General features: G+C 39.7%; 1 protein-coding gene across 8 annotated transcripts in view; it reads right to left on the bottom strand.

Moving 5' to 3' along the window:
* DTNA (dystrobrevin alpha) overlaps nucleotides 1–26,526 on the bottom strand; it is a 297,328-nt gene that overhangs the window by 32,208 nt on the left and 238,594 nt on the right. For 3 of the 8 annotated variants that reach the window (XM_032603037.1, XM_032603036.1, XM_032603034.1), the window contains exons 11-13: nucleotides 26,078–26,161; nucleotides 5,715–5,802; nucleotides 3,752–3,849 (exon numbers count right to left, since the gene is read on the bottom strand). In XM_032603037.1, the coding sequence (XP_032458928.1) occupies nucleotides 3,752–3,849; nucleotides 5,715–5,802; nucleotides 26,078–26,161 (270 nt within the window). Of the gene's footprint in view, nucleotides 1–3,751; nucleotides 3,850–5,714; nucleotides 5,803–16,388; nucleotides 16,482–17,042; nucleotides 17,121–24,286; nucleotides 24,377–24,451; nucleotides 24,730–26,077; nucleotides 26,162–26,526 lie in introns of those variants that run through there. The other 5 variants (XM_032603038.1, XM_032603035.1, XM_032603033.1 and 2 more) reach the window with 4 other exon arrangements.

The raw sequence follows: 26,526 nt of genomic DNA on the forward strand, positions 1-26,526 counted from the left end.
TGATAACTGCTTGCCTGAGTTGTCTCACAACAGGAGGTTCCGATAAGGAACGTGGTGCTCCCACTAAAAACTAACCAGGAGAATTTGGGAGGGGCCAAGACAGGGAGGAGACGACCAATCTCCCAGAATCCTTCGTGCTGGAATCCATCTTGGATGAGAGATGCGCGCGCCACCAGGAAGGACCCTGAGTCAGACCAAATATGGGCCGAGCAAGATGATTGGCCAGAGACATCCCGGAAACTAAGTCCATTACCATAAAACCTGAGACTGCGAGCCACGTGGCAGAGCAGATCTCCTGCGTTCCCTTACCCTGCTGCTCTGACCCCGGGCGCCCGTTCACTCCCAATAAACGCTTTGCTTTCTCAATATGTGTCTCCTTGGACAATTCATTTCTGAGTGTTAGACAAGAGCCCACTCTCCGGCCCTGGAACATTGTTGCCCCTTCCTGCAACAGTTGGGTGCTCTGGGTGAGGGGATACTGCCTTCATCTCCAGTACATCCAAACTAGGAAGACTCTGCAATATGTCATTGCAATATGTCAAGCTGAGTGTTCTCCCCAGGACCTAACACTCTCTCTAGTCAGGAATATAATGCTGTGGTAATGTGTTCAACTTTGCAAAGCGCACTGCTTAAGAGACAAAAATGAATCTTCCTCTTATTTATGATCTCAGTCTGACACCATAAAGTACCTGCAGCTACCAAGTAAGAGATGCTTGGAAAAAATAAGGATAAATGGTGCTCATTTTGCAAAACTAAATAACCCCATTCTCTCACCAGGAATGAAATTCTTCTCACTGAATTTATCTGAGAAGCCCCCAGGTAGGCAAAATTCTTTCTCTTTTCCTTAATATTTTCAGCCTTAACAATGTATCTGAATAAGGGTAGCCTTGTGAAGGAAAGTGCTTTTAAAAGGATTCACTGTAATTGAGTCTGTGACATAAGAGTACTATTGGTGTGACCCCTATCAGGGGTGAGACATGTCAGTCTATTATTGATGTTGGGGCCTGGGCTGCCCTGCACTGAGGTGAACATTAGGCCAGCCATAAGGGATGGGTGACCGATGTAAGACAAATTATCCCTAAGTGAGTTAGAAGCTATTAAGCAAGGTTAGAAGTCACAGGTTCTTGGGGGAGGGGTCAGTCTCCCATCCAGCAAAATGCAGAAGAGCCCATAAGATAGAACGAAGCACCAAGAATGGAAGGTGAACTTGGTGAGCGAGGGGGATGGGTGGCTTTCCATCTGAGAGGCTGATTTACAACTCCTGCTTCACAAACATGCCAGAATCAAGAAGCTAATTACCAGTGAGTCACTACACCTCTCATGGGTATGGTGGGAGCTTGGACCATAATTCAGTGGTTTTCAACTTGTTTTTTTGTCCCCCTTGGTGTTCTATAGTGGAAAATTTTCTTTAAAAGAAATCTTCCATGGAAACCCAACATGTCACACAGTTAAGAAGGAACTTCTCTGGTTAAAGAGAGGGGGGTGCCCTGTGCTACTAGCTCTTCTTCCTCTTCATACACCCCTACAGGGCCCCTGAACTCCCAGAGAGCCCAGCCTGAAAATCAGTGAACTGAGATTTCCAAGATCTTGAGGGCTAACATCCTGACATTCTGTGACTTCCACTAGTTCTCCTTGTTGGTTCTCAGGACAGAACCATGACACAGCCATTTAGCCCAAGGAAGAAAAAGAGAGAGGCAGCTCTGATCAGATGAGAATAAAGGTAAGATAGGTAAGGAGCATGAAGGCTTAGACTACACCCAGGGACTGTGCTGTCTTCTTTAGTCTCATTTAATCCTCATAACAGTTCTATTGTATACAGACTAGTATAGTACCAATAGTTCTATTGGTACTGCTATTATCTGTTTTATGAATGAGGGAATCAAGCACATACCAGTTAAAAGTCTTGCCCAATTTCAATAAGTAGGTGGTAGCATTCATTTGAACTTAGGCAGGTTTGCCCCAAAGCCCATATGTGTTCGACTCCTTCAGTCTTTGGTACTTGCTTGGACAGGTCTAGCCTAGGCAGGCTGTGACTTCCACAATGTAATCTGAAGAGTCCAGCTACTCCTAATACTAACTCTAACTGGCTCCTCTAAGGAGGCTCTAAGAAAGCAGTATCTTCTAAAGATCATTTCTGAAATGTCTAAATGACTACCTAGGGTAGTCATGGAGTCAAGTGAGGAATTCTATCCTTCCTTGAAGCCCAGAGATCTGATTATTGGGTTAACTGTCACTTTGGAGACCATGGGATCCCTGGGTGAATTTCTGTGGTGCAGGAACTGTGACCTGCATAAGCTTCTGGGATGTGGTTCTGGGGTCTTTGGAAGGCATGAGGCCGTTGGCTTAGAGAGATGAGTTCAGGATGGACTAGATGCTCTTCAGGCACGGGGTGGGGAAAGAACTCAGGGAAAGGATGAAGCTCTCTTTCTGCCATCTCTTCTCATTTCCATTCCTTTATTCCTCTCATCCTAAAAACATGTATTCAGAGATTGCAATTCCAAAATGCCCTAGAAACAAGCAGTAAGAGTGGTAGCATGGTACAGCCAGCACATTCATGGGGTTTCTTGCTGATTCTGGAATCCCACATGGAGGTAGATATCCCTAGGTTATTTCCTTAAAGGAAGTCCCGATTTCCCCTCAAGTGTGCTATCCCCATGCTGAGTGGACGCAGAGAATCGGAAGGGAAAACAAAGTGCTTTGGAGAGATGGGAGAGTAGATTAAAATTGAAACCAAGATACTTGTGGGCTTGTAAATTTTCACGTTAGTCTTTTTTTCTTTCTAAGAATATGAAAATGTGCCAAGTGAGTTTGTATCTTCCTTTTAATTTTTTTTTTTTTCTATAGAATTTTAAAGAATAGCATGACCGGGCTTCCCTGGTGGTGCAGTGGTTGAGAGTCCGCCTGCCGATGCAGGGGACGCGGGTTCGTGCCCCGGTCCAGGAAGATCCCACATGCCGCGGAGCGGCTGGGCCCGTGAGCCATGGCCGCTGAGCCTGCGCGTCCGGAGCCTGTGCTCCGCAACGGGAGAGGCTGCAACAGTGAGAGGCCCGCGTACCGCAAAAAAAAAAAAAAAAAAAAGAATAGCATGACCATTTATCCCCAAATTTTCAGGTCATACCCTACAGGTATGCAACAATGGATCAAAACCTCCTTTACCAGTCTGATCTCAGAAGGGACATCAGTGTTTAAAGATGAGATTAAGTATTAAGACAGCTTGGTGTTGTTCTAAGAAATACAGAATGTACAAGTTGTTCTTATATGAGGCTTACTCAGCATTGAGTTTGAGAGCTGACTCAGATATTTATTACTTTCTCACTCAGTATATATTGACTGAATTTCTACACTGTTACAATGTACCAGGCATGGTTCTGGAGCTCAGGGGCCATTTGTCACAGCCTCTGTTCTCAAAGAACTTCCATATCAGTCAGGGAAGACAGACAATAAAAAGGAAACAAACACTTAAATGCGAGTTTTTTTCAGAGAGACATGTCATACACACACACACACACACACACACACACACACACACACACACACACACTGATGTAACAGAGAGTGGTTCCTGGAATAGGAGGTAGTGGGAGAGATCAGAAGGTGATCTTTTAGGAGGTGGCATTTGAGCTGAGATCTGAATGATGGGAAGGAGCCATCTCTGCAGAGAACCCGAGGAAGAGCTTTCTAAGCTGCGAAAACAACCGATACTTTAAAGGCTGTAAGAAAGTAAGAAGCAGGAGTGTCCCAAAAACCTTACCTGTTCTTGTTTTCTAGTTCTGCGATCAGCTGCCTTTGTTGCTTATTTGCATCAATGGTGAAGGAGATGTCAGGGGCACTCCTCTGCTGCGCTGGCTGCTGGAAAATATGTGGTTTATACTATTTAGTACTGGGAAGGAGAACCGACCTGTGTTTGAAAAGACAGGAGTCGTGAGATATGAACAAGAAAGAAAAAACTATTTCTATCACAACAAAAAAAGCAAAACGTAAAATTAAATGGCCATTCCTCTCCTAAGGACCAGCTTTTTTAGGGATGTGGAGCACATCTATGCAGTGGAAAGCAGAATAGAATCCTTTGGCAGGCAAATATACAAAACATGGGAAAAATTGGTTTTTAGCTTTCTGACTTGAAATCTTTGGGGAACTAGTACATTCTTGCCATGCTGTTCCCATCGCAACTATTCTTTCAGTAAAGGTGGGGTTAAAAAAATATATCACTGCTGAAGTATCTCTTTCTCTAGAGTTACTGTTTAACCACTGTAATATACAATTAAAAATTGTATAGTTTTAAAGTCATAGTTAATATGACTTTCTTTTCTTCTTTTGGTCAACATACTTTTAGCATTTCTGTATTCATATATTTAATTTTACACTGATGGATTGCAACCAGCTTTAACAACTAACTGGTGTATACGCAGTCATAACTTTCTCCATTCTTTTGTTTTTTTAAATAAAGTTATTTATTTATTTATTTTTCCCTGCGTTGGGTCATCATTGCTGCGCTTGGCCTTTCTCTAGTTGAGGCAAGCAGGCTACTCTTCATTGCAGTGCATGGGCTTCTCATTGCGGTGGCTTCTCTTGTTGTGGAGCATGGGCTCTAGGCACGTGGGCTTCAGTAGTTGTGGCATGTGGGCTCTAGAGCACAGGCTCAGTAGTTGTGGCGCACGGGCTTAGTTGCTCCGCGGCGTGTGGGATCTTCCCGGATCAGGGCTCGAACCCGTGTCCCCTGCATTGGCAGGCGGATTCTTAACCACTGCGCCACCAGGGAAGTCCCTCTCCATTCTTACATAATCACATATATATAAGAATATGATTATATAAGAATATATATGTATATATACCTCATATACCATATTTATATATGTATTTATGGGTATGTGTATTTAGTCAAGGGCTTATTTGATATTGTTTTGTAAAAGCAGGGTCAGATTATGTAGACTTCCCTGTGCCTTGCTTTCTTTGCTCTACCGTACATTATAGAAATTCCTCAATGTCAGTCATTATTGCTTTTAAAGCAAATTTTAAAAAATTACAACTAATCTTTCTACCAAAGAATGCCACGGCTTAAAAAATAACACCATTGCCTAAGCCCAAAGACATGGTGAAACTCAGCCTGATTTTTCATTTCTAGAAAACTAACCATAGGGAAAGGTTTAAACTTGGTAAAGGTCTGGCTTTTATAAAGCTTTTCTATCATTTTTAATTAGTGTTTCTTTTAACAAAGAAACGATTTGTGTTGCTAATGAAGAAGTGTGAGGTCCTATATTTTATATCCTAAATGGTCTTCTATAGCTGGCATATGGGAACTTTGACATGTGATGCAGAGTTTTCTTTTGATTTTATGACATAATTTTCTCTTTCTTGCTATATTGAGAAAAGTAGAAACAACTCTTGATATATATCTCTTGATGTATTGATAAAAGTAGAAACTTATCTGAGCCAGCTGTGGATTTGAATCATTGCTTGTTCTTTATATTAACTGATTAGGAATTATCCAGAGAAATTGGGTATTGGTCTGGTTCAGCAGGAACCAGCAGGAATACCTCGAGCTCTGATTCATGCTAGACCAGAATGATAGCTGGAAAGTGCAAATGGAAGCAGTGGAAGGCCAGGTCGTTTTTAGGTCTTGCAGACAGCACAGTAGCAACTACTCAGCTCTGCTGTTGTGGCGTTAGCTATTAGGGTAACAATCAACGTGACATCCGCTCGTTCACAGTACTTACAGACGAAGTGGACTCTGCTGCCAGTCTCGCCGCGTATCTGGCGATCAGCCGGTGCTCTTCATCAAGCCGGGTGGAGCTCTCAAGCATACTATTGAGAACAGAGCAAGAAAGAGTCAGTCAGGCAACTGAGAAAAGATGGGAATATTCATACTACCACCTGGAGTGGGCTGGCTATTTCAGTGTTTCAGTGCAAAAAATTTGATCGTTATACAAAATCCTGTTAGGTTAATGACCTCAGACTTGGATTCATGATATGATCTAATGTGTGGCCAGGAAGGTCCTTAATAAATCCTACCTTACAAAGAAATCTCCAAAGAGGAGTGACTTTCCTGATCAACATTTCTGATGAAAGAATACTTTCTCTTTAATTTAGTTGTATTTCCTTTAACAATTTAATTTCCTTATGACAAAGTAATACATGTCTGAAACCAACATGATAGACAATATGAAAGCAAGAAGGAAGAAGAAACCAACTTGTTCAGCCTCCGGCGATCCCCCACTCCTGGTATTGTGTAATCCTCTTCATTTATTGTGGAATGACTGGACTTAACAGACTTAATTCTAATGAATAGAATGTGGCAGAAGTAATGGAAGGTAACTTCCAAGATTAGGTTATAAAAAGACCCTGGCTTCTGTCTTGGGCATGTTTTCTCTCTCTCGAGCCCTTCTGGATTGCTTGCCCTGTGGGAAGCTGGATGCCATGGCACAGGCGGCTCTGTGGAAAGGCCCACGTGAGGAGGAACTGAAGCCAGCCAGTAACCATGGGTCTGGATCCCCTTCGGGACAGCCTTTAGATGAGATCACAGCCCACCCACAGCTTGATTACAACCTCGAGAAAGTCCTGAGCCAAACATGGATTCCTCACCCACGGTGTTTGTTGTTTTAAGCTGCCGAGCTTTTGGGTAATTTCTTATGCAGCAGTACACAATGCATATAATTCTCATCTATAATACTACTACCCAGGTAACTTGCCATTTTATATTTACTTCCAGAGAAGTAGAATTATGGTAGTGGCTTCTAATGACACGAGTGGGAATCATTTAGTGTCTCCTATAAATTTATAAAAATTCTTCCTGTTAGAATAAGAATATTCTGACCCCTTAAAAAAACTAATGCAAATAGAAGCATTTTCAACTCTCCTAGAGAGTTGATATTTCAGAAAGCCCTTCACATAAGACTAAGTTTTGGGTGCCACTAAAAAAAAAAATTCTTTGAAACATACCAGTAACATTAATCCTGTTAATAGACTAGTTGGTCATAGTTTAGTTTATCAGTTATTATGGTGAGTATCAGGCCAGGATCAAGATTAGAAACCAGTTCCTCTCAATCCCCAAATATACTTATATTCTCCACTGGCTTATATTTAAGCCTGTTCCTTAAAGAAAAAAAGTCAATACTCATGGTTATACGTTAGAAATGACACACTTCTATGCCAATGTTAAGGTTGTAAAAATTATCCACTGAAAGACTTGGATCCCTATAAAGTAATGTACATTTATATTATTTATTTGTACACTTACATAAAAAGTAAACATGCAACATAGTCTTTCAACCTTTGTTCTAGAGTGAGAAGATGAATGAAAATGATTATACGCTTTCAGCATATTAGCTATGTCACTTAGCTCTTCTCTGCTTGGTGGAATCTGTTACTGTAACATTTTTTTTCTGGTCGTTTGGAAGATATTCCTGTTTCCCTTATCTATGCGCTAGTCTGTATTCCTCACATATGTAAACTGTACCTGTTCTTATCCTGAATTCTTCCACTAGATTTAGCCCTTTTCTCTAAGTTACCGTATCCTACCTAGAATACTCCTGAATTTCTCCATTTACCAAGTCACTTCTTCATCCTCAGAAAAAGAGCCTTCACTTTCCTGCTGCCTAAATGAGACAATGCATGTAAAAAACGTCAAGCTGGTATGATGCCTAGAACACATTAAATGCTCAAAATTATTAGGTAATACAATTTTATTATTATTTTGCCTCTTGAGTAACCTGTTCAGATTCATTAATGATTCTTGGCTCCTTCAAAATGTCATCTACAATCCAACAGCTATCTAGAGCAGGGCTTCTCAAACTTTAGTGTGTATACATATCACGTAGGGATCTTGTGAAAATGCAGTCTCTGGTTCTGGAGTGGGGGTGGGGTGGGGGGGTAGGATGGGACCCCAGAATCTGCATTTCCAACGAACTCTCAAGATACGTTGGTATTGCTGGTCCAAGGACAACACTTTGAGTAGCAAGGATCTAGAAGATCTTGAAAATAAAATGGAAAAGTTAAACACATGAAATGAACCCCAAATGTAAGCCATATAAAAGACATCATTTTTCATATCCATATAGCATTGTGATATTTTCACACAAATTCCCTTAAGACAGATATTCTAGGATTCAGGGCTCACCTATGTGTAGTATTAATCCCAGTGGATTGAGATTTCAACCAGCATACAAATTTAAAGTTGGAATAAGAAACTATTTTTACTAGCAAAAGGCCGAATTAGTTCTGGACAATGGATGCTTTAAAACAGATGTTTAAAGCAGATGTGTTAGGACTTCCCTGGTGGCGCAGTGGTGAAGAATCCACCTGCCAATGCAGGGGACACAGGTTTGAGCCCTGGTCCAGGAAGATCCCACATGCCGCAGAACAACTAAGCCCGTGCGCCACAACTACTGAGCCTGCACACCTAGAGCCTGTGCTCCGCAATGAGAAGCCACTGCAATGAGAAGCCCGCGCACTGCAACGAAGAGTAGCCCCCAATCACTGCAACTAGAGAAAGCCCGAGCACGGCAACGAAGACCCAACGCAGCCAAAAATAAATAAATAAATAAATAAAAAGAAAAGCAGTGTGTTATAAAACACGTCTGTCCTCTGCAGTGGTTAAAAATAATAACTGAATTTCTTGTTACAGCTTCAATGAGAAAGCGAAAGTTTATGCTGTCCTTACTTTAAACATAAAACCACCCAAAAAAGAAACAATTTAATTTGATTTTAACACATTGGTCATTTTCTGGCTGCTGTATTAGAGACCATATGCCTAACTCAACACAGTTTGTGTAGACAACAAGGCCCAAATCTCCAAGCCCAGGACGATGATCTGTTTGAATGCCTGAAAGTGACTTTGTCAAAAACATTTGTGTTTTGATAAATAAATAATAAAAAAAACCTTGATAAAAAACCCTCATGATAAAAGTGCCTTTTATCATGAATGACCAGCAAGTATAAATAACATGAAGGTTATATCAAAAAAAAGCCTCCTGGAAATGTAAGAAGGAAAGTTATGGAGTTTCATCTAGTAAGCTATAACTCATACTTCCCCTGCCTCTCCTTCCTCCAGCACCGAGTGAATGAGGGGTGGAGTGATGTATTGCCCCTTTGTGCACACAAACGATTTATAAGTCCACATGTGCCATTTCAGTACGTTCGCATTATACAAGGGTGAATGAGGCATTCACCTAATAAATTCCATTATTTCAAGACTTCAATTACAAATAGTCAGAAATGAATGGCCAATAATTCCCTAAATCATTAAAGAAATACCAATTCCAACATTGTCTCTATCCCTGCCTATTCATTTCCAGACTTTATAATCAGTAATCTTATTACAAGACCATGATGAATTTAAAAGGGTCTGCTGTGTAGACTGCATTTCAGAATAGGGAAATCTATAACGTTGAAAGCGCTCCACTTTCTGCCTTAAATACATGGCCAGCGTCTGTTGCTAGTGATTTCAAAATGGCATCTAGGAAACTCAAGTGGCCCCAGCTGAGCTAGGGCTTCCTAAATTGTGATTTAGCAGGGATTTCTGGGAACTCAAGGTTTGTTCACATTTCTCTGGTTTCTCTGCAGGCCTGTTTCCCTGGCAGTCCAGGGGTTAGGACTCTGTGCTCTTACTGCCAAGGGCCGGGGTTCAAGCCCTGGCTGGGGAAGTAAAATCCTACAAGCTGCACGGCCAAAAAAAAAAAAAGAAAAAAAAATCAGAATAAATGTAAAAAAAAAAAGTATTTGTCTATACTTGAGTCATGAAGAGATTCACCTAGGTTTAAAAAAAAAAAACAAAAAACACAAATAATAATGTGATCTAAAGGGCACCAGAAATACTTCTTCATTTTTCCTTCATATTTTTTCCATTTGTCTGAATGGTGACAGGAACTTTAGAGATGACTTTTTAAGGTCATTAAGTGTCACTACTCTTTTATTAAAATGCAAATAGCTATTAGGAGGATTACTGCCTGAGAAGGCATTATTAGTTATTACTTAAGTGGAGGATGACTTTCTCAGGGTATGTCCTGTCTTTCACAGTTGGTTGAGAGCAAAATGCCATAGGAATCTTCATGGATAATAATAACAATAAAACAACTTACCATAACAATGGCTTCTCTATAGAGGTGCCTTCAAACTCCTTTATCAAGACCCTGACTTTGATAACCCACTATGTTACAATCATCCACCAAGGCCATGCCTTCTACCTCTACAAATCCACAAATTCCTCCATTTCCTTCCATTCCAGCTGTCACCAATGTGGCCCAGGCCACCATCATCTCATCCTGAATGAGTGTAAAGTCCTCTCAATAGGTCACTCTGATTTGAGAGTTATTCTTTCCTCCAATTCATTTCCTGTCCTCAAGTCATCGATCTTTTAAAAGTAAAGTTGGCTGTAACATTCTTATGCATAAAATTCTTAATAGGTTCTCATTTTTCAAATTCCTAAATAAGACTTATAAGGTCCTGCATAGTCTAGCTTCATCCTTTACCCCCGTGGCCTTAACATACTCAACTTCCTCAAATGAACCATATTCTCTCTGTCCTGAATGGTCTCTCTGTCTCCTCCACTCACTTCTGCTTGGCTAATTCCTCTTCATTCTGGTATTGGCTTTGGCTTCCATTTCCTGCCCTCATGTCCGACCTCCAAATTCAGGTCCATTGCTCCTTATATATTCTATAGCCCTCTGTACTTTGCTGCCCTTGTTATAGCTGTTATCTCTTTGCTTTTTTTAAAATTGGGGTATAGTTGCTTTACAATGTTGTGTTAGTTTCTGCTGTACAACAAAATGAATCAGCTACATGTATACATATATAGCCTCCCTCTTGGACCTCTCCCCCCACCAATTCCCGCCCATCTAGGTCACCACAGAGCAGCGAGCTGAGCTCCTTGTGCTATACAGCAGGTTCCCACTAGCTTTCTATTTTACACATGGCAGTGTATATATGTCAATCCTAATCTCCCATTCATCCCACCTCCCCTGCCCTCCATGTCCACAAGTCCGTTCTCTATGTCTGCGTCTCTATTGCAAAAAAAAAAAAAAAAAAAAAAAAAGCAAGACTACTTTATAAATGATGTTGCATTTTAATTGCCCTTTTCACTTGTCTTTATCCTTCACTAAACTGAAACTTCTTTGAGGACAGAATGGTTCAATCTCTTCTCCCTTGGAACTTGAGTGTTTTGCACGGTGCTTAGAACATAGCAGGAACTACCCAAGAATTAGTTGGACAAAAGAACAAATAAAGGTTGGCTCACTTCTGACATTCTTCAGAAGGTTTACATTTTTAGGATTCTAAGGAGATGTTTTTCTCAGAAGTCTAGTTCTATAACTGAAGGTCCTAAACATTTTACAAAAGAAAAGGAGTAGTGTTAACAAGGAAATGAAAACTCATAAAAGAAGATACTTTTCAATATGTGTGGATAATAATTTCTTTTTCCTTTCTGCAGCTTGCAATAAACTTATACTTTTCAAAATCACATTTACTGAAAAGAGTCAGTCAAATCTTAGCCTACACATTAAAAATATTAAAGGCATACAATTCAGTGGATTCAGTGTAGAAGCATGCTATGGACTGAATTGTCTCTCCTCACATTCATGTGTTGAAGCCCTAACCCCCAGTGCCTTAGAATGTGGCTGTGTTTGGAGATGGGAATTTAAAGAGGTAATTAAGGTTAAATGAGGTCCTAAGGGTGGGGGCCTAATCCAATATGACTGTTGTCCTTATGAGAAGAAGAAGAGACAACAAGGATGTATGTGCACAGAGAAAAGGCCATGTGAGGACATAGCAAGAAGGCAGCCATCTGCAGGCCAAGGAGAGAGGCCTCAGCAGAAGCAGCCCTGCAGGCTCCACGGTCTTAGACTTCTAGCCTCCAGAACTGTGAGAAAATAAACTTCTGTTGTTCAAGCCATGCAGTCTGTTGTACTTTGTTACAGTAGCCATAGTGAACCGATACAAAGTGGAAAAGGTCGGAGAACATTAAAAAATTAAAAAAAAATTTTTTTGCCCAACATCACTTTTAGGTTTTTTTTGCCCCTTATTAGTTGCTTTTGTCACATCAGTGACTTGCTGCTTCTCATCTTTATCCATATTTATCACTTCTACTCAAGTCAAGTTTAATACTTTACTTTTTCACCTATTTTATACTCTTACACTAAATGTTCAATTTCAGGGCTAATTTATAATAGGTGATTTTTTTAATAGCAAAAAGTATTTTTCTAGTAAAAAAGATTTTCTGAGGACTCCTAACAATTTTGTTTAGGGTGAGTGGGAATTTTATATCTGTGGCACTATCAATATTCTCCAACATCAATGGACATTTATTGGGCACTTACTGTGTGCCAGGCACTGTGCTAGGTGCCAGAGAGATGGTGGTAAACAAGTCCGAGAAGGTCTGCCCCATAAGAGGAAGGTAGGAGTGAACCAACCAACCAAGGAACCAATGATAACAGTTATGACAAGACTGAAACAAATAGTATTCCATGATCAGACTAATATGGGAGACCTACCTGAGTAGGTAGGTGCCTTTAATCAGAGTCTGGAAGCCAGAGAAGGAGCCAGTTCATGTGTGTGTGGAAGGAAAGGGCAGGAGGAAAATGGGGAAGAACGTTCTAGGCATAGGGGAAGAACTAGTATCATGGTCTTTGAGGCAGTTTTAGGAACTGTTTTTAGGAACTGATGAAAAGCTGATGTGACTAAATATTATGGTTGAGTGGGAGAACCCCATGAGAGCTGGGGCTGGGAGAGGGGTAGGCGAGGGCTAGATCACACACAGGCTTGCAGTCCCGGTGATGGGTCTGGGCTGTGAACTAAGTGCCATAGGACTCTAGTAAAGGAAGCACGTGAGCAAGTAACAACTTAGACCTCATATGTGAAACCCGGAAATAGGCGTCAAAATGTCCCATTTCTTGTACTTGAGAAAAACATAAGCAGGACAGATATCAACCCAATTATATGAGATCAGGGGTCTAACAAAGTGACAGCAATCGATCATGGCGTCAAAGTATAGACTGTACCCTTTCACTGTACTGCTTCCCTCCCTTACACAAGGGGCCTTTGCAGAGTTGAGAGAAACATGCCAGAAGCTTCTGACTGGTAAGTATCAAGGCTTAAAACTATGGTTAGAGTTGGAAGTTCTGGGCTGGTTTGCAACCTCCTTCGGTCTGCCTGCCACCATCTGTCCTATAAACCACTAGCAAGCCTGGACACCTGATAAGCTTTAGGAGAGGCCAGAAAAAGCCCTCACTGGGTAACTCTGAGACCTCTCCTCCCCCAGTGAAGAAGGTGCTTGAAAACCATTACGGCTTTTAAAACTTCACTTAGGAATTAGGAAGACAGTAGGACTTTGCCCTTGATCTACAGTTTATTTATTTGGCTTATCTGACATCAGAACCAGCAAGGGCACATAAGAATATCTTTAATTTAGCAGCAAACTATTTACAGATGAGTCAGTTTCCCATTGTGCTAAGCAGTTGATATAGGGGAGAAGGCCCCTACACTGAGTGAATTAGGAGCATATAGGAATACTTACAAAAACACACCTTTCAAGCAAGAACAACTATTAGATTTCTCTTTATAGACCATCTCATGAAGGGTGCACAGACAGGAAGGCCGAGGTATGAGGTGGAAAACAGATGAGACTCAATATCAGAAGACCTTGCTGGCAGGTGACCTTGGATAAGTCACTTGATGTCTTGTAACCGGGCATTTTCTTATCAGTGAAATGGCAATAATAATATCCAAATCTACAGGGCTTTGACAAGCAGATTAAATAATGTGTGGGAAAGGGCTTTGTCATTTTTGAAGCACTTCATAAATGTGAAATTTATTATTCATATTCTGGCTGCTGTGATGATGTCCAAGAGGCTGAAGAGAAAATTTTTGTCTTTTTGAAGCTTACAACTAAAATGAGAAATCACAAGGCACAGAACTAAATACATAATTGGTAACTTATGAACAACCACTATTTCTATTACTAGCATGTGCTCAAAATATTTGTTAAAATGAAATACAAATAATACAATGGGATATGCAATTTCAGTAAATAGAGGTGTGGTGGATGCAGCTGTGGAATGTCCAGAAGAGCTTTCTAGAGGGCATGCATTTATGTAGGTTTTATAAGATGCAATGTATCACAGTGGTTATGAGTTTGGGATCAGCTAGATAAAAGTCGAAATCCCGGCCCCACTGTGTCGTAGCTATGTGCCTGTGGGAGAGTCATGTAAACTCTCTAAACTGATACCTTTACTGATCGATAAAATGGGAATGAGAGTATTTACCGGCTTATCTAAGGACCAGGGGAAATTACGTAAATAAAGTTTTAAACACAGTGCTTACCATGAGGCAAATGCTTTAAAAAACGGTGGCTCTTGTAATTACTACCATTATAGATCTCACCACAGCTGAATGACGGGTTAAGCATCAGAGCTATAATAATGATAAAGGAGGGGAGACATCGCTGCTTCTCTTACAGAATCCTGGCAGATGCGGGGAATGGTTAGGATCTAATTAAACGGAAAGGAAAGGGAAGGAGCAAACTGAGAAAAGAGAAGTTGGAATTTTTTAAGGATGGAACAAAGTGATGAGAATTATGGAGGGCAGTAGCTTTTAAAACCGAGTCAGCTTCATTGATCAGTCTTAAATTCTGCTTTGTTTTCAAAATACAAGTCACATCTATCTTTCATCAAGTCGATGTAAGGTGTCTCTACTGAGACCGTTTTACAGTCTTAAGTGACCATCAAGCCAATATGATTAACCACTTGAGGAGGGAAAAGGGCTGGGAGTGACAAACTCTGCACTTTCCTCTTTGGAGATTTCTCTGTTACAACTTTAATTAAGAAAAGGTCAAAGAAGAGGGGTGGAAATAACCGGAGTGTGCTAGAATTTTGGACCCACACTCCAAAGGACAGGAGAGGACAGGGTGTGAGATCACATCATTGCATTCAGACATGACTGAATCTTTATCGACTATATCCTGCTTTGAAGATTACCAACACAAATTTTGGGGGGGCGTTAATTGTTCTATTGTTTCAGCTACCATATAACATTGGGGAACCAAATTCACTGGGAATAAGATGAAAACCATCACTCCACTTGTAGTTTTGAGAGGCTGAGATGTAAGAAAGAAGAGGAACTGTTCGATCTACCAGCTGGGAAAATTTGAACAAAGAGATGGGTTTAGCTGAAGAGTGCATTTTTATCTCCTGAAAGAGTAGCATATAGTATAAAATTAAACCAGTACACTGGTTATATACATATATTTTAAAAAGTTCAAATTAAGATAAATATATAACTATTAAAACAAATAAATGTTCATCAGTGTATCACCTAAAGTCATCTCATGTACTAATCTTGCAAAAAATAGTTCTAAGGCATCAAGGGAGGAAAGTTCTAGAAACAAAGAAGTGGTTAACAATACCAAGTGGTGAGGGTGATGAATGCCAAATGTTTGAGGGATGCTTTCTGTGACACAGTAGAAGAAAGGGGACCGATTTCAAAGGCAATTTAACCCATTGGCTCACTTAATAGTTATAATGGCAAAAAATCCATAGGCTCTCAGTTCAGAGAAAATGTATTAGGGTTATTAAGTAAAATCGAATATTTCTAAGGAACTGGTTTGCTAAACATATTTGTAAAACAGTTGTCTAAACTAGGATGAAACATGATAATTATACAGTTTGTGCATTTATTTTCATTCAAATTGGAAATGTATATTTATTACTAACTAACTTGAACCAATGGGAGGAATCTACTATGTCACAACTAAAATAGAAAGGGAAAAACTCTAGGAATGCCTTTATTCTATTACATAAGGCTATCTGAATTCACACATTTAACACATTGGAAAGTAAGCTTTGAATACTGTGGGACTTGAAAGCAGGCTGTATCAGGATGGCTACCCTGAAACATTTGTAAGAGAAGAGTTGAAAGACAATTTCTCCCACTGTTCTCATTGTTGATGAAATGATTTCCATGGTATAATCCCACCCTATCGCTTTTCCTCTTCTTCACTTCTATCTTAAGGGAATGCAGGATTGTTCTCCAAATCAGCAGAAACACACAAGTCCTTGGAATAAGACAAGTTCCTGCATCACTGTCATGTGGTAATTTGACATGGCACATGTAACACAGAACTGACCGGTGGGACCCAGAGTCTTGCATCTCCCTAGATGCTAATATTTAGCACAGCACCCACTTACATGAGTTGTCCCTTTAGCTAAGATATAAACAAAAATGTGAATTCTATGGTACATTAATGGGCAGTGTCCAAAGTAATATCACAAGACATTTTAATTGGATCAGTTAAAAAAATGCTTTAGTGACACCTCTGGCATCCAGTGACTTTGCTGAGACTGCTTGTCAAGAGATCAGACTGTTTCCCTCTCGCAGGACAGTCAAGCAGCCAAACCTGCACTAACCATGATGGGTTGTTCTGGAGCATGTTGACATACAACCCGATGAGAACATGTTCATCAGCTAGCCTGTCTGCCACATTCAGACTGTACTGTATCCTGAAACAGGGCAGGAGGAAAGAAAGGGTGTTGTTAGGACAGGTGGACAGAAATAAGCAGGGCAGGTAGGAGTGAGTTTGTGGTCGAAAAGGCATCTAGAAAACCAAGCAAGTAAAGGAAAACTAAGCGATGTTCTATGAAAAAACACAAGCAAAATCCAAGCAATGAAATTCACAAAGCCATTTCACTCTTTAAAAATAGATTTTCACTTAGGTCAAGTAACTTTTAAGAAAACAGAATTGCATTCTTCAAACCACTAAGGCCAAGAAATTCATTTGTACAGTAAATACACTGAAATAGGTTGCAAGCAAAGATTATCCTTTGGAAAATCAAATCTGAAGCTTAGTCACTTTAAAAAAGGAAAAGGAAATCAGGGAAAGCGAGTAACAACACAGATGTGTCTACTCAAAATAACTACTTGGTGCTGTTAATGGGGTTATAACAGAGCTGCTTTGACTAAATCAAAGATGGTCTTTCAAACACAAAGCATCTTTGACACAAGAAATCAGCATTTTTAGTTTAGTTAATTCAGGGTTCCAGAACACTCTGGCTTTAACTTACCCTTTGCCCTTCAGCAAAGCTGGAGCAGCCCTAGCCAGCAGTTTGCTCTGCTCGACTTCACTGTCCTTGGGAGGAGAGCTGGTTAATAAGATGGGAAAGCCAAGAAGAGCGTAAACTCGGCAATGCATTCAAGAATAGAAACTGGCAACAGAAACTCCCAAGACTACTTCCAAGCTCCATTTGGACAGCTCTTTCATTACTTTGAAATGTTCAAGATGTTTTCAGATTTCCACATAGCTGAACTAGGAGTAGCAACCTGGCCTGAGAACCACAATTACAATTACACAAGCCGCTATGATCCCAGATTTGACCTCTGCTATTTGCTAAACAAATAGATTGCATGTGCCCAGACACAATGACAATTCATTCAGCGTTCATGACAGACTATCCTGTACACAGTCCAACAGTTCACTAAGTCCTGCCAGCCTTCAGATCCCACACAAGAAGCTTATTTCTCCAGCCTGCCCTCTATTCTCCGACTTTCTGTGTTGAACAGAGAATTGAAAATTACCTAGAGATTGGTGTCATATTAAAAGTGTTTTGCTACTTTAGGCACAAGTCACCTGACCTTGGCTGTGAAGCTGTGAAGAAAACTTTCAGAGAAACAGAGAAATAAACGTTTGAGCCTTATAAACATATATTCATACTCCTTGTGTCTATAACTGGTGAAGAAGAGTCCAATGAATAGGGCAAATTCTTATCATTTTAGATTTATTAGGAAGAACACTCAAGTTAACTGGCAATTTTAATGAAAAATTAAAAAGTTTAATGTAGTTTTATTAAAGGAAAATAGAAATATAAATAATAATAAAGTGTGGCCAAGCCAAAGGCACCCAAAATTTATATAATATAAATGAATTTATAACTATAATGAATAGGCATGTTCATTGGGAAATATGACATTGATTCTTAGTGCTATAACTGTACTTGTAATGTGCTTAAAGAGAGCTTCTTCTTTTGTAGGTTAGAAATTTGCCCTGCAACGCTGGTGTACTTAACACCATCCCTTCCTCCCTTCATGGAGAATACAAAAATTAAGTGTCTGACTTTGTCTGAATACCAAGTTTTTAATTACTTGCATTGAAATTATTAGATTTTTACCACAAACTTCCGTAACTTTTCAAGAAGTTATAAATCTCTCTATATAAAAGAATGGTTAATAAAGCAGTTAAAAATCTTAAAAACTTTAAAAGTTTTACTACAAAGTACCACTTTCTCAGACCACAAAGCACAAAATACAGCAACTTATAAATGAGTATCACATTAGAATTAGGCACGGTATAATTGGAATTCTTGTTTTATAATAGTATATACTACAAGATTCCTTAAATCGTGAGGCTTCTGGTAAATTTAAAATCAAATTTGATCTATAAAGAAAACATCTAGTATAGAGTAGGCATTAATGTTTGTTGAATACTGTGACTTTACTCAGCTTTTCAGGAATGCACCCATTACTCAAAAAGTACAACTGCACACAAACAAAATTGACTTTAACAATGAAATTATTGTTCTAGGAGAATTTGCTTTCCTGATGAAGTTAATTCTTTTTTAAAGCATATTGATTTGCACCTTCAAGGACTATGAAACCTGCCCATCAGGAGCAAATAAGCATCTTAAGCCACTGGAGTTGATGTTTTCCCACCATCCCACCAAGACAGCATTCCAAACCTTGCCTCCTGAAGTACAGCTCATTATCCAGTAACTACGGTCTCACTGCTGCCCAATCACCTCCCCCAACTTTTTTTTTTTTGATAATACAAGATAGATCTACCCACTCTATAATTGATTTCAGATCCCTGTAAAACCACTCAAAACACTGTGAAATATTAAGAATTCTTCCCTCCAAATGAAACCATTTCTCTGCCTTGTCACATACGCTACTTTTCCCCTTGAATCCCAGAAATTGTGTTATTTCCTTAAATCAAAGGCCTAATAATTATACAGTTACAACCTCTGATGATGAATGTGCAAGAAGGAAAAAAAAAGAAACACAGGAGGATCAACCACGAGGATATGCTTGTTATAAGTTACTCTGGTGACGTCTTATGGGAGGAAGGTGATGTGTCAATAAAGCTGCAGAAGAGTGTCCCACCACTTACTAATGAGCACTGGCACTGGAGGAGCCCTGCTGACATCAGCATGGTGCAGGGTTGGTAGCAGGAAGTGAGCAGTTGCCCCAATTTTCCTCTGGTGGCTCATTCTTTCTTTCTCTCCAATTCTCTGGGCCCCTCTCTCCTTCCTCTACGCCACCTGCCTGTCTCCCCTGCTCTTTCCAAGTCCCTTCTTTCCGCAAAGGGATGAGCAGATGTCTCCATATACACGTCTTGTCCTTTCGTTGCCATTTTCTTTGCCTTGGCCCTTGCCAGTGCTGGTTCGAAGGCATCATTTAAGTCCTTTCATGTTCCTTTCCTTTCCCATATGAATCCTTGGGAAAACCAGTTCTTGGAATATATGGGGATGATATTCTCTGCATTTATCTCATTTTGCTAAAGCTGTTAGCATCTAGTGCCAAGAGCATTTCTGACTTTTGGTACTCAGTGCCCACAAAGTTTCTGTACTACCTAGAACTAGCCTTGGATTCTCCTCCTAATCATTTATTTCTGGGAAGCAGAAAACATGACCATGTATAGAGGAAGCCAAGTGCATGATGAAAACAGGAATAAAAAAAAGCACTCTTTCTAAATGAAATGGATCAAGAACTTAGAGAGCAGACCAGGAGGCAGGTTTCCCTTAAAACTTGGGTCTATAAAGACTGTTCACATGAAGTATCTTCACCAGAATTTCTTCTGCAGCTCCCAAGGAGCTTGAAGAAGGGAAGCAAAGTGGAAAAAATTTTCTCCTGAGTTGTTGCAAAGGTAGTGACATCAGGTAATTTATGATAATCTCTTCAAAGCAAGGTACACTCACGATATTTTATAGAATAATTTGGATGCTTAAACTTTCATTTTGTAGCTCTGGCAGTCTGCTTGGAGAAGTTTGGTGATATTTCCAATTCGTTGTGGCCTTTGGGATCAGGCAACACTGGAACCTAGGGCCTTATCAGGAAGTGATTGCTTCCAGCATGTCAGTGCCTCCAAACATGCCAATGGCTTTCCTGCAGCTCTAGCTCTGGAAACTTCTCCATCTTCTGCATGCCCCGTCTTCAAGTTTAAAAGCATTCCTCCTTTTAACCTCGGAAACTGCTAACTACCGGGGACTCCTCTTGACTGTGGGTGATAAATCTTTTCTAATCTGAGTCCCAAGGAGAAGCAATGCTACCATCCCTAAAATTGTGTGTATACACGTCTCTTTTTCTTATTGTCGCTATTTTCTTTTCACCAGGCCCTGCCAATGTATAAACACCTCCTTCAGCACACATACTTTCATTATTGGGTGTGGTGACAATCATACCTGGAGGGTATGACAAGGTGAAATTTGAATTTCATGTATTCTGCTGAAAGAAAAGAGGCTGGGAATATTCCTTTAGATTATTCTTTTCTAAAAAAAAAAATTCTCTTATTTTCTCACCAATTCCTTTTTATACTCTGGAAAAGAACATATGTAAAGATAAATGGCCTTCTTCCAAAAATTTTCATACACACACACACACACACACACACACACACACACACACACACTGGCATAATGCGTTCTGGAAGATTAGTACAATTTCAAAATATTTCATATTTATTTATTTAAATTCACCCTTTCGTTTTGGAGAATGACAACTGATGCCAGGATTTTGCTTAAGTGCAAACATTTTGGGGGTACACTAAGGTAACAAAATCACACACAAATGCTCCCTGGATTTTTGCTTAAACCTGCCATATAGTTTTGAAAACCGCTTCTGCTTATGCTGTGTTATTATATTAGCTCTGGCCAAATATTTTTTTCTTTTATTGAACAGGAAAATAAAAGGATTTAAATAAAAGTCCTGCACAGAGCAACAATATAATATAAACAAATTATGTCATGTGGCGTGATTAACATCACAATGGTTAAATGGAAAATGATATTTGAACCATGGCAAATTAAGAAGAGAGATTTACTTTTTTTATTGATTCTTAAATGATTGATAAACTTGTTGGTGTTTGGGCTTTGTGAAGAATGACTGGTAAACTTGGCTCCCTCCTTAGCTGACTGTCAATTGGGAATAACATTTTGCTTCTCAATGTAATTAACACAATCTATACCAAGGTCATCAAACTAATTTAAATAAATTAGTTTTAAATAAAAAAGAGTCCACAAGTCAGTTTTACCAAGAGATAATTTCTTGAAAAACTCTATTTCCCCTTTCGTTTTCTAGCTTTCAACATCTTTGATCTGAAACATAAAATACCTGCCACACGCAAATCAGCAAACAAGCATTAAAAAATAGCTTAGTGTCTCAGTGGGAAAATGAGTTGTCATCAATTCAGGCTGGCATGAAAGTCAAACCTCCTTAAGCAGATACCGTGGAAGAAATAATAATTCTTAGGTCATATTTGATTCACTACATTTACTATGCTGTCCCCCAGATAGTATCAAGCTGTATCAATTGTGTTTTTGCCAAAAGATGCTCTAGAAAAGTTTGCTGGGTACAGAGCACACACAGACAGCAGCTAAAGCAACTCTAGTAAGAGAATAAAGGTTATCTAAGTGAAGAAGAGGTGACAGCAGATTTAAGTATACACTAACATTTTAGTATAGGAAATAGAGTTGAGTGCGAAGACCAGTTTAATTCAGGTTCGAAAAAAATCTAGCATGTTAGTGGAGCTCTGGGGCTACATGGAAGAAATAATTACTTGCAGAGAGTGTTTATTTCAAATTTCATACAACATGCCCAGAAAGTGTGGAAAGAATGAAGAAATCTTCAGTTGAGGTTGATTTATAAATGCATCTATTTTATGATGCTGATTTATAAATTTACCTCCTTTCCTGACTGAAAAGGGATGGATTTTAATCTTAGAAAATACTGAGCATGGAGAAAACTGATTTTCAGAAGCAAAGTCTGAATTCAGTACCTCAACTTTATTTCTATTCACTTTTGATTACCAAAACACAAATGTTTAAAATTTAGTTTGAACATTATATGTCAGATTAAAAATCTGGATTAGGGAAAGCAAAGTATTTGAAAAAACTGAAAAAGACACGTGAATTAGCCTTTCTGTGGTTGAAAACCCAAACAAATCAACCAACTGAACAACCAGTCAACCCACAAAAATAACTCACAAAGGCTGTTCCCTTGGGAAGAATCAGGATTTTGAAAGTGCGTGAGGAAGGCAGTGTATCTTCCCCATATGCACCCCTGGACCTAATACAGTATTAGTAATTAACCAAATGCTTTTCAGACAAATCAGAAAATAGCATATTAGATTGTGTTCAATACACTCTATGACTCATAAGCAATGTTCTCATATTTGGGAAGGTGATCAGTTCTGGCTAGATATAATAGCCAAAGGGATTCTTTTTGTGCGAGGTTAAGACTTGAGAGGTTGCATTTATAAAAATATGTGTAAAATCTTTAAGAGAAGTTTCTAAAACTGGAGGTAAAAGTATCTAGCCATTCAAATTTTTAGAATGTCCTTATTGTAGCTAATGAAGAAATGGCCATAATAGCCATAACTAATGAAATATTTTCCAAATGGAAAGGACTGGTTAGCTCTCTCACGTAAATGAGGTGAGGATTTTGGCAAGATAATTAAGATTTTACAAAGGGGGCCTGATGCCAACAGCAGAAACTCAAAGGCATAATGCTGTGTGCAGTGAGGGGGAGAAGGGCTTTGCGGTCAGCTCTTGCAATATTTGCCATAATGGCAGGCTATCTTTCATAAGCTTAATGTTGGCTGCCCAATCATACATCATATATTGGCGTTCTCTTCCTAGTGGTAATGATAAATTTCCATTGATCTAGTTGTTCTTTTCCTATAAACTCATGCATTTATAAGAAAACAATCTAGGTTTAGGGATATAGTTATGATCAAGAAAATGAATGAATTTGTCCACGAATTGTGTCATTTGATCCATACTGTGCCTAACTGCTAATCAGCATCGAGTACACACACACACACACACACACACACACACACACACACACGAAGACCTCAAAGGGTTAAGGGAGAGTGCCTTTGAGAATTCCTTTTAAGTTAAGGGAAAAGTGACTCAAGGATATAGCTAGAAACGGATATCAGAACAGGGGATGGGCAGATGGTGGTAGTATACCCTCATAAATCTGTGTGAGTTAGGTTACCAGGATGTCAGAAGACTTCAAAGATAGGCCCTAGTGCCTTTTGAAGATCAAAGTGTATGCTTGCAAAGGACTCTATGTGAGGAATGCCAGGAGTTTGTAGCGAGGATTCTGGAGTAGTGATTTCAATTCATCCTTATTCTGCTTTATCTCTGTAAGTTCTGTCACAATACCAAAGACCAAAAACTCAGGCTAAATAAAGTATCTGCACAGCAAACTTCCTTACTTTTTTAATGCAGCCTCAACACTGACCAGCACCACTCTTGGCTTGTTTAGGTTTTAGTTTTTAATCTGATTTTAACAGGGGCAGTTGGGGTGGGGTAGGAGTGAGGGCAGAGCTCTAGGTTCTATTTCTTTGGTTAAGTTCCAACTGTAGGAAGATTAGGTGCTTTAACTTATGCCTGTATTTGGCATGATGGTTTCCATCGACCTTAGCGTATGGACATGGCTAAGAAATAAACAGGGGATCACCACCAGCATTATCAACTGGTAGAAATTAAACACTAAGAGCATGAAATTGGTTGTGAAATTGCTACTTTAATAGGAATCAGACTGCCCTACCTGGGGGGAAATGGCCCAAGCCCAGGAGGACAGAAAGATATAAGTCCTCAAGTCTTTTACTGTAATATGGTCCAGCCATGTGATGTTGTCCTGATCTCACACAGTTAGTGCTAAAATCATTCCAAGAGGCTCTTTAATACAAGAGTCTAAGGAATCACCATCTGGGGTCTTGCAAACTGTACCAAAGCAGAGGATCGTCCAAAGAAGGAGATCCAACATGGTACTCTTCATATTTACTCATCTCATACATACTGGCTTGAAGACATAAAATCAATAAAAGAAGTGGAAAAGTGGAAAAGAGAAAAAGAGCTGACCAGTCCAGCTCAAGTTGGAAATTCTCAATGGAATCTCATAAAACCCCAGAAGACCTGTATCTCCACCAAAGCATACTACAAGAGGATTTTAGTGATGAAGTAGGACTAGCGGTCTAGCTATGGAACTACTACAACGATTAGTGCTTCAGGGCTGGGATACTGACCGTGCGCTGTGGTCAAGCTGATTTACATACAGCTTTATGAGCGAATGCTCCTCAGCCACAGGGCTGGATGCACTTATCCCCTCAGGTAACCTGAGGGATGCAAACAATGAGACCCCGTTAAAACCTCCCATGGACAGAGCAAGGCCCACTCAGAGAGGAAAGACGTTCAGTGTACACAGCTTTATTGAATGGCACCCTTAAAACAGAAACCAGAGGCCAACCTCCGTGACGATAGGAAGAACTGCAAACTTTAAACAACGTGCTTGAGGTTCAGAGGGAACATTCCAGAAGGACTGAAAATGGGAAGAAAGGGAAATGATCATATTTTGGGGCACCATGCCCCCTGGAGGAACCAGAACAGCTCAAAATATTATAGGAATATTTTAGAGGAGAAGAAGCCATGTTATCCATCTAGACGCATCCATCATAAAGCACCGTCCAAGCTGAAATGATATAAAATGACCTTCAGTAAGGATGGGGTCTATCTCTGCTTGACATTTGCAGAATGCAGAGCTTCCTAATAAAAGCATATCTTTGTTAACATCACGCCAGATCGTCCCAAGAGAGAGGCACAGGCCCATGTTTCCAATAGACTTTACAGTTTATGATTTTGTCTTAGAAAATGTGGTTTAATCTGCTGGTGGCTCTGAAAAGGAGTGCTGAAAGGAATAAACTGGGCTTCAACCATAGGATTTCACTGTGGATGTTATGCAGTTCCATTGCCTTCCCATTTCTATCTGTGACAGACTTGCTTAATTTATAGCGGGAAACACCGTTCTGTTTATTCCGCTGATTACAATTATGGGGAACACCTTCATCTCAGGTTCCTGCTGATGGACAAATCCAGGAACTCGGAGAAAAAAATCAACAGTGTTCTGAGTCTCACTGTCTGCAAATCTTCACTAGAACGTACCAGGATATTACAGGGAAATTGGTATCTCAGCAACTCTTCGGGGAAATGATTGGTTATGTTTGTTTTTGAAACATGAGGCCATTTGTTTCCTACTGAAAGGCATTTGAAATCTTACATTCAATTACTCACTCCAATTGTCCTTACCTTTGTTTCTGCCTTCCTGTGAGCCTTCTCCATGTATTCCTTAAAATAATTCTCTGGTGCTCTATTTGTGATATTTGATCAAATGACTTGGAGTACCTCTTGACCCCTGCCTGTTCATTGGGCTAGCTTTAGGAGAAGTGTCTGTTTCACCTGTTTGCTTACAGGGCAGTGGATCTTTGTGCAAAAAGATGAGACATGCATCCACCCTCTTTTTTTAAAAGTTCTTGTTCTTATCCTTGAATTACTTATGTAGAAACTATATTTCCAAATTTGGCCTTGAGCCTCTAGCCTCAGGAACTCTAGAGTTCACTAAGAAGAAGATTCTTTTATATCTGGAGCTTTATATTATGAGATGTTTCAGAATGTCCATCGTAATTCCCCGTTGCATCTTGAAATTCCAATTCCCCGGCTTAAATGGGCCATTCCAAGTGCTATGAAAGTGACTTTCTCAATGAGCCAGAATGCAAGTGTGTCAGCAGTAAAACTTAAATATACCCTGCATTCTTACTGTGGATAGATTGTAAATGCAAGTTTCCAGAAGTGACATTCATTCCCAAAGCCATCCTAGCCCTCTTCAAACGCATCCAAATGAATGAAATTAACAACTTGTGACATATTTACAAACTAGTTTCTAACAGTAATCTTCCACATTTGGCTTAAAGGAGAATATTTTTCTTGCCACAAAATCAAGGCTCATTACCAAAGGTTTATTTTATAATAGGGTTGGAACTTACCTCCTGGTAATAAAAGGACTTCCTGAGGAGGGGACAGAGTGGGAGAACATGCTGTCATTCATGCTGGTTACAGGTCTGGGCGGCCTAAAACAAAGTACAGTTAAATGGAAAATGGATGGAAAGTTAAATAAAAGTCACAAGTTGACAACTATACGATCTCTCAAGGAAAGGAGTCGGTAAGATCAGAGTTCTTATCTTACCCAGGATCAACGCAGAATTTTATATTTTCCAACTCAGTTCTTGAAGTGTTTTGGGAAGTTACATTTCCTTGAGAAGATAGAATGTCTGTTTAAGCATTGCGGGGAAGATCTCCAGAAACCACAGGAATGTTTATTCATGAGCTTTGAGCCTTGGTGATTCATTGAGTCATATTCTCAGATAGAATGAGGATTTTGAGGCAGCCTACTAACTTCTAAACAGAGAAGCTCAGAAAACTTGATGACAATCAG

The sequence above is a fragment of the Phocoena sinus genome, chromosome 14, assembly GCF_008692025.1.
Source record: "Phocoena sinus isolate mPhoSin1 chromosome 14, mPhoSin1.pri, whole genome shotgun sequence".
NCBI classification, from domain to species: domain Eukaryota; kingdom Metazoa; phylum Chordata; class Mammalia; order Artiodactyla; family Phocoenidae; genus Phocoena; species Phocoena sinus.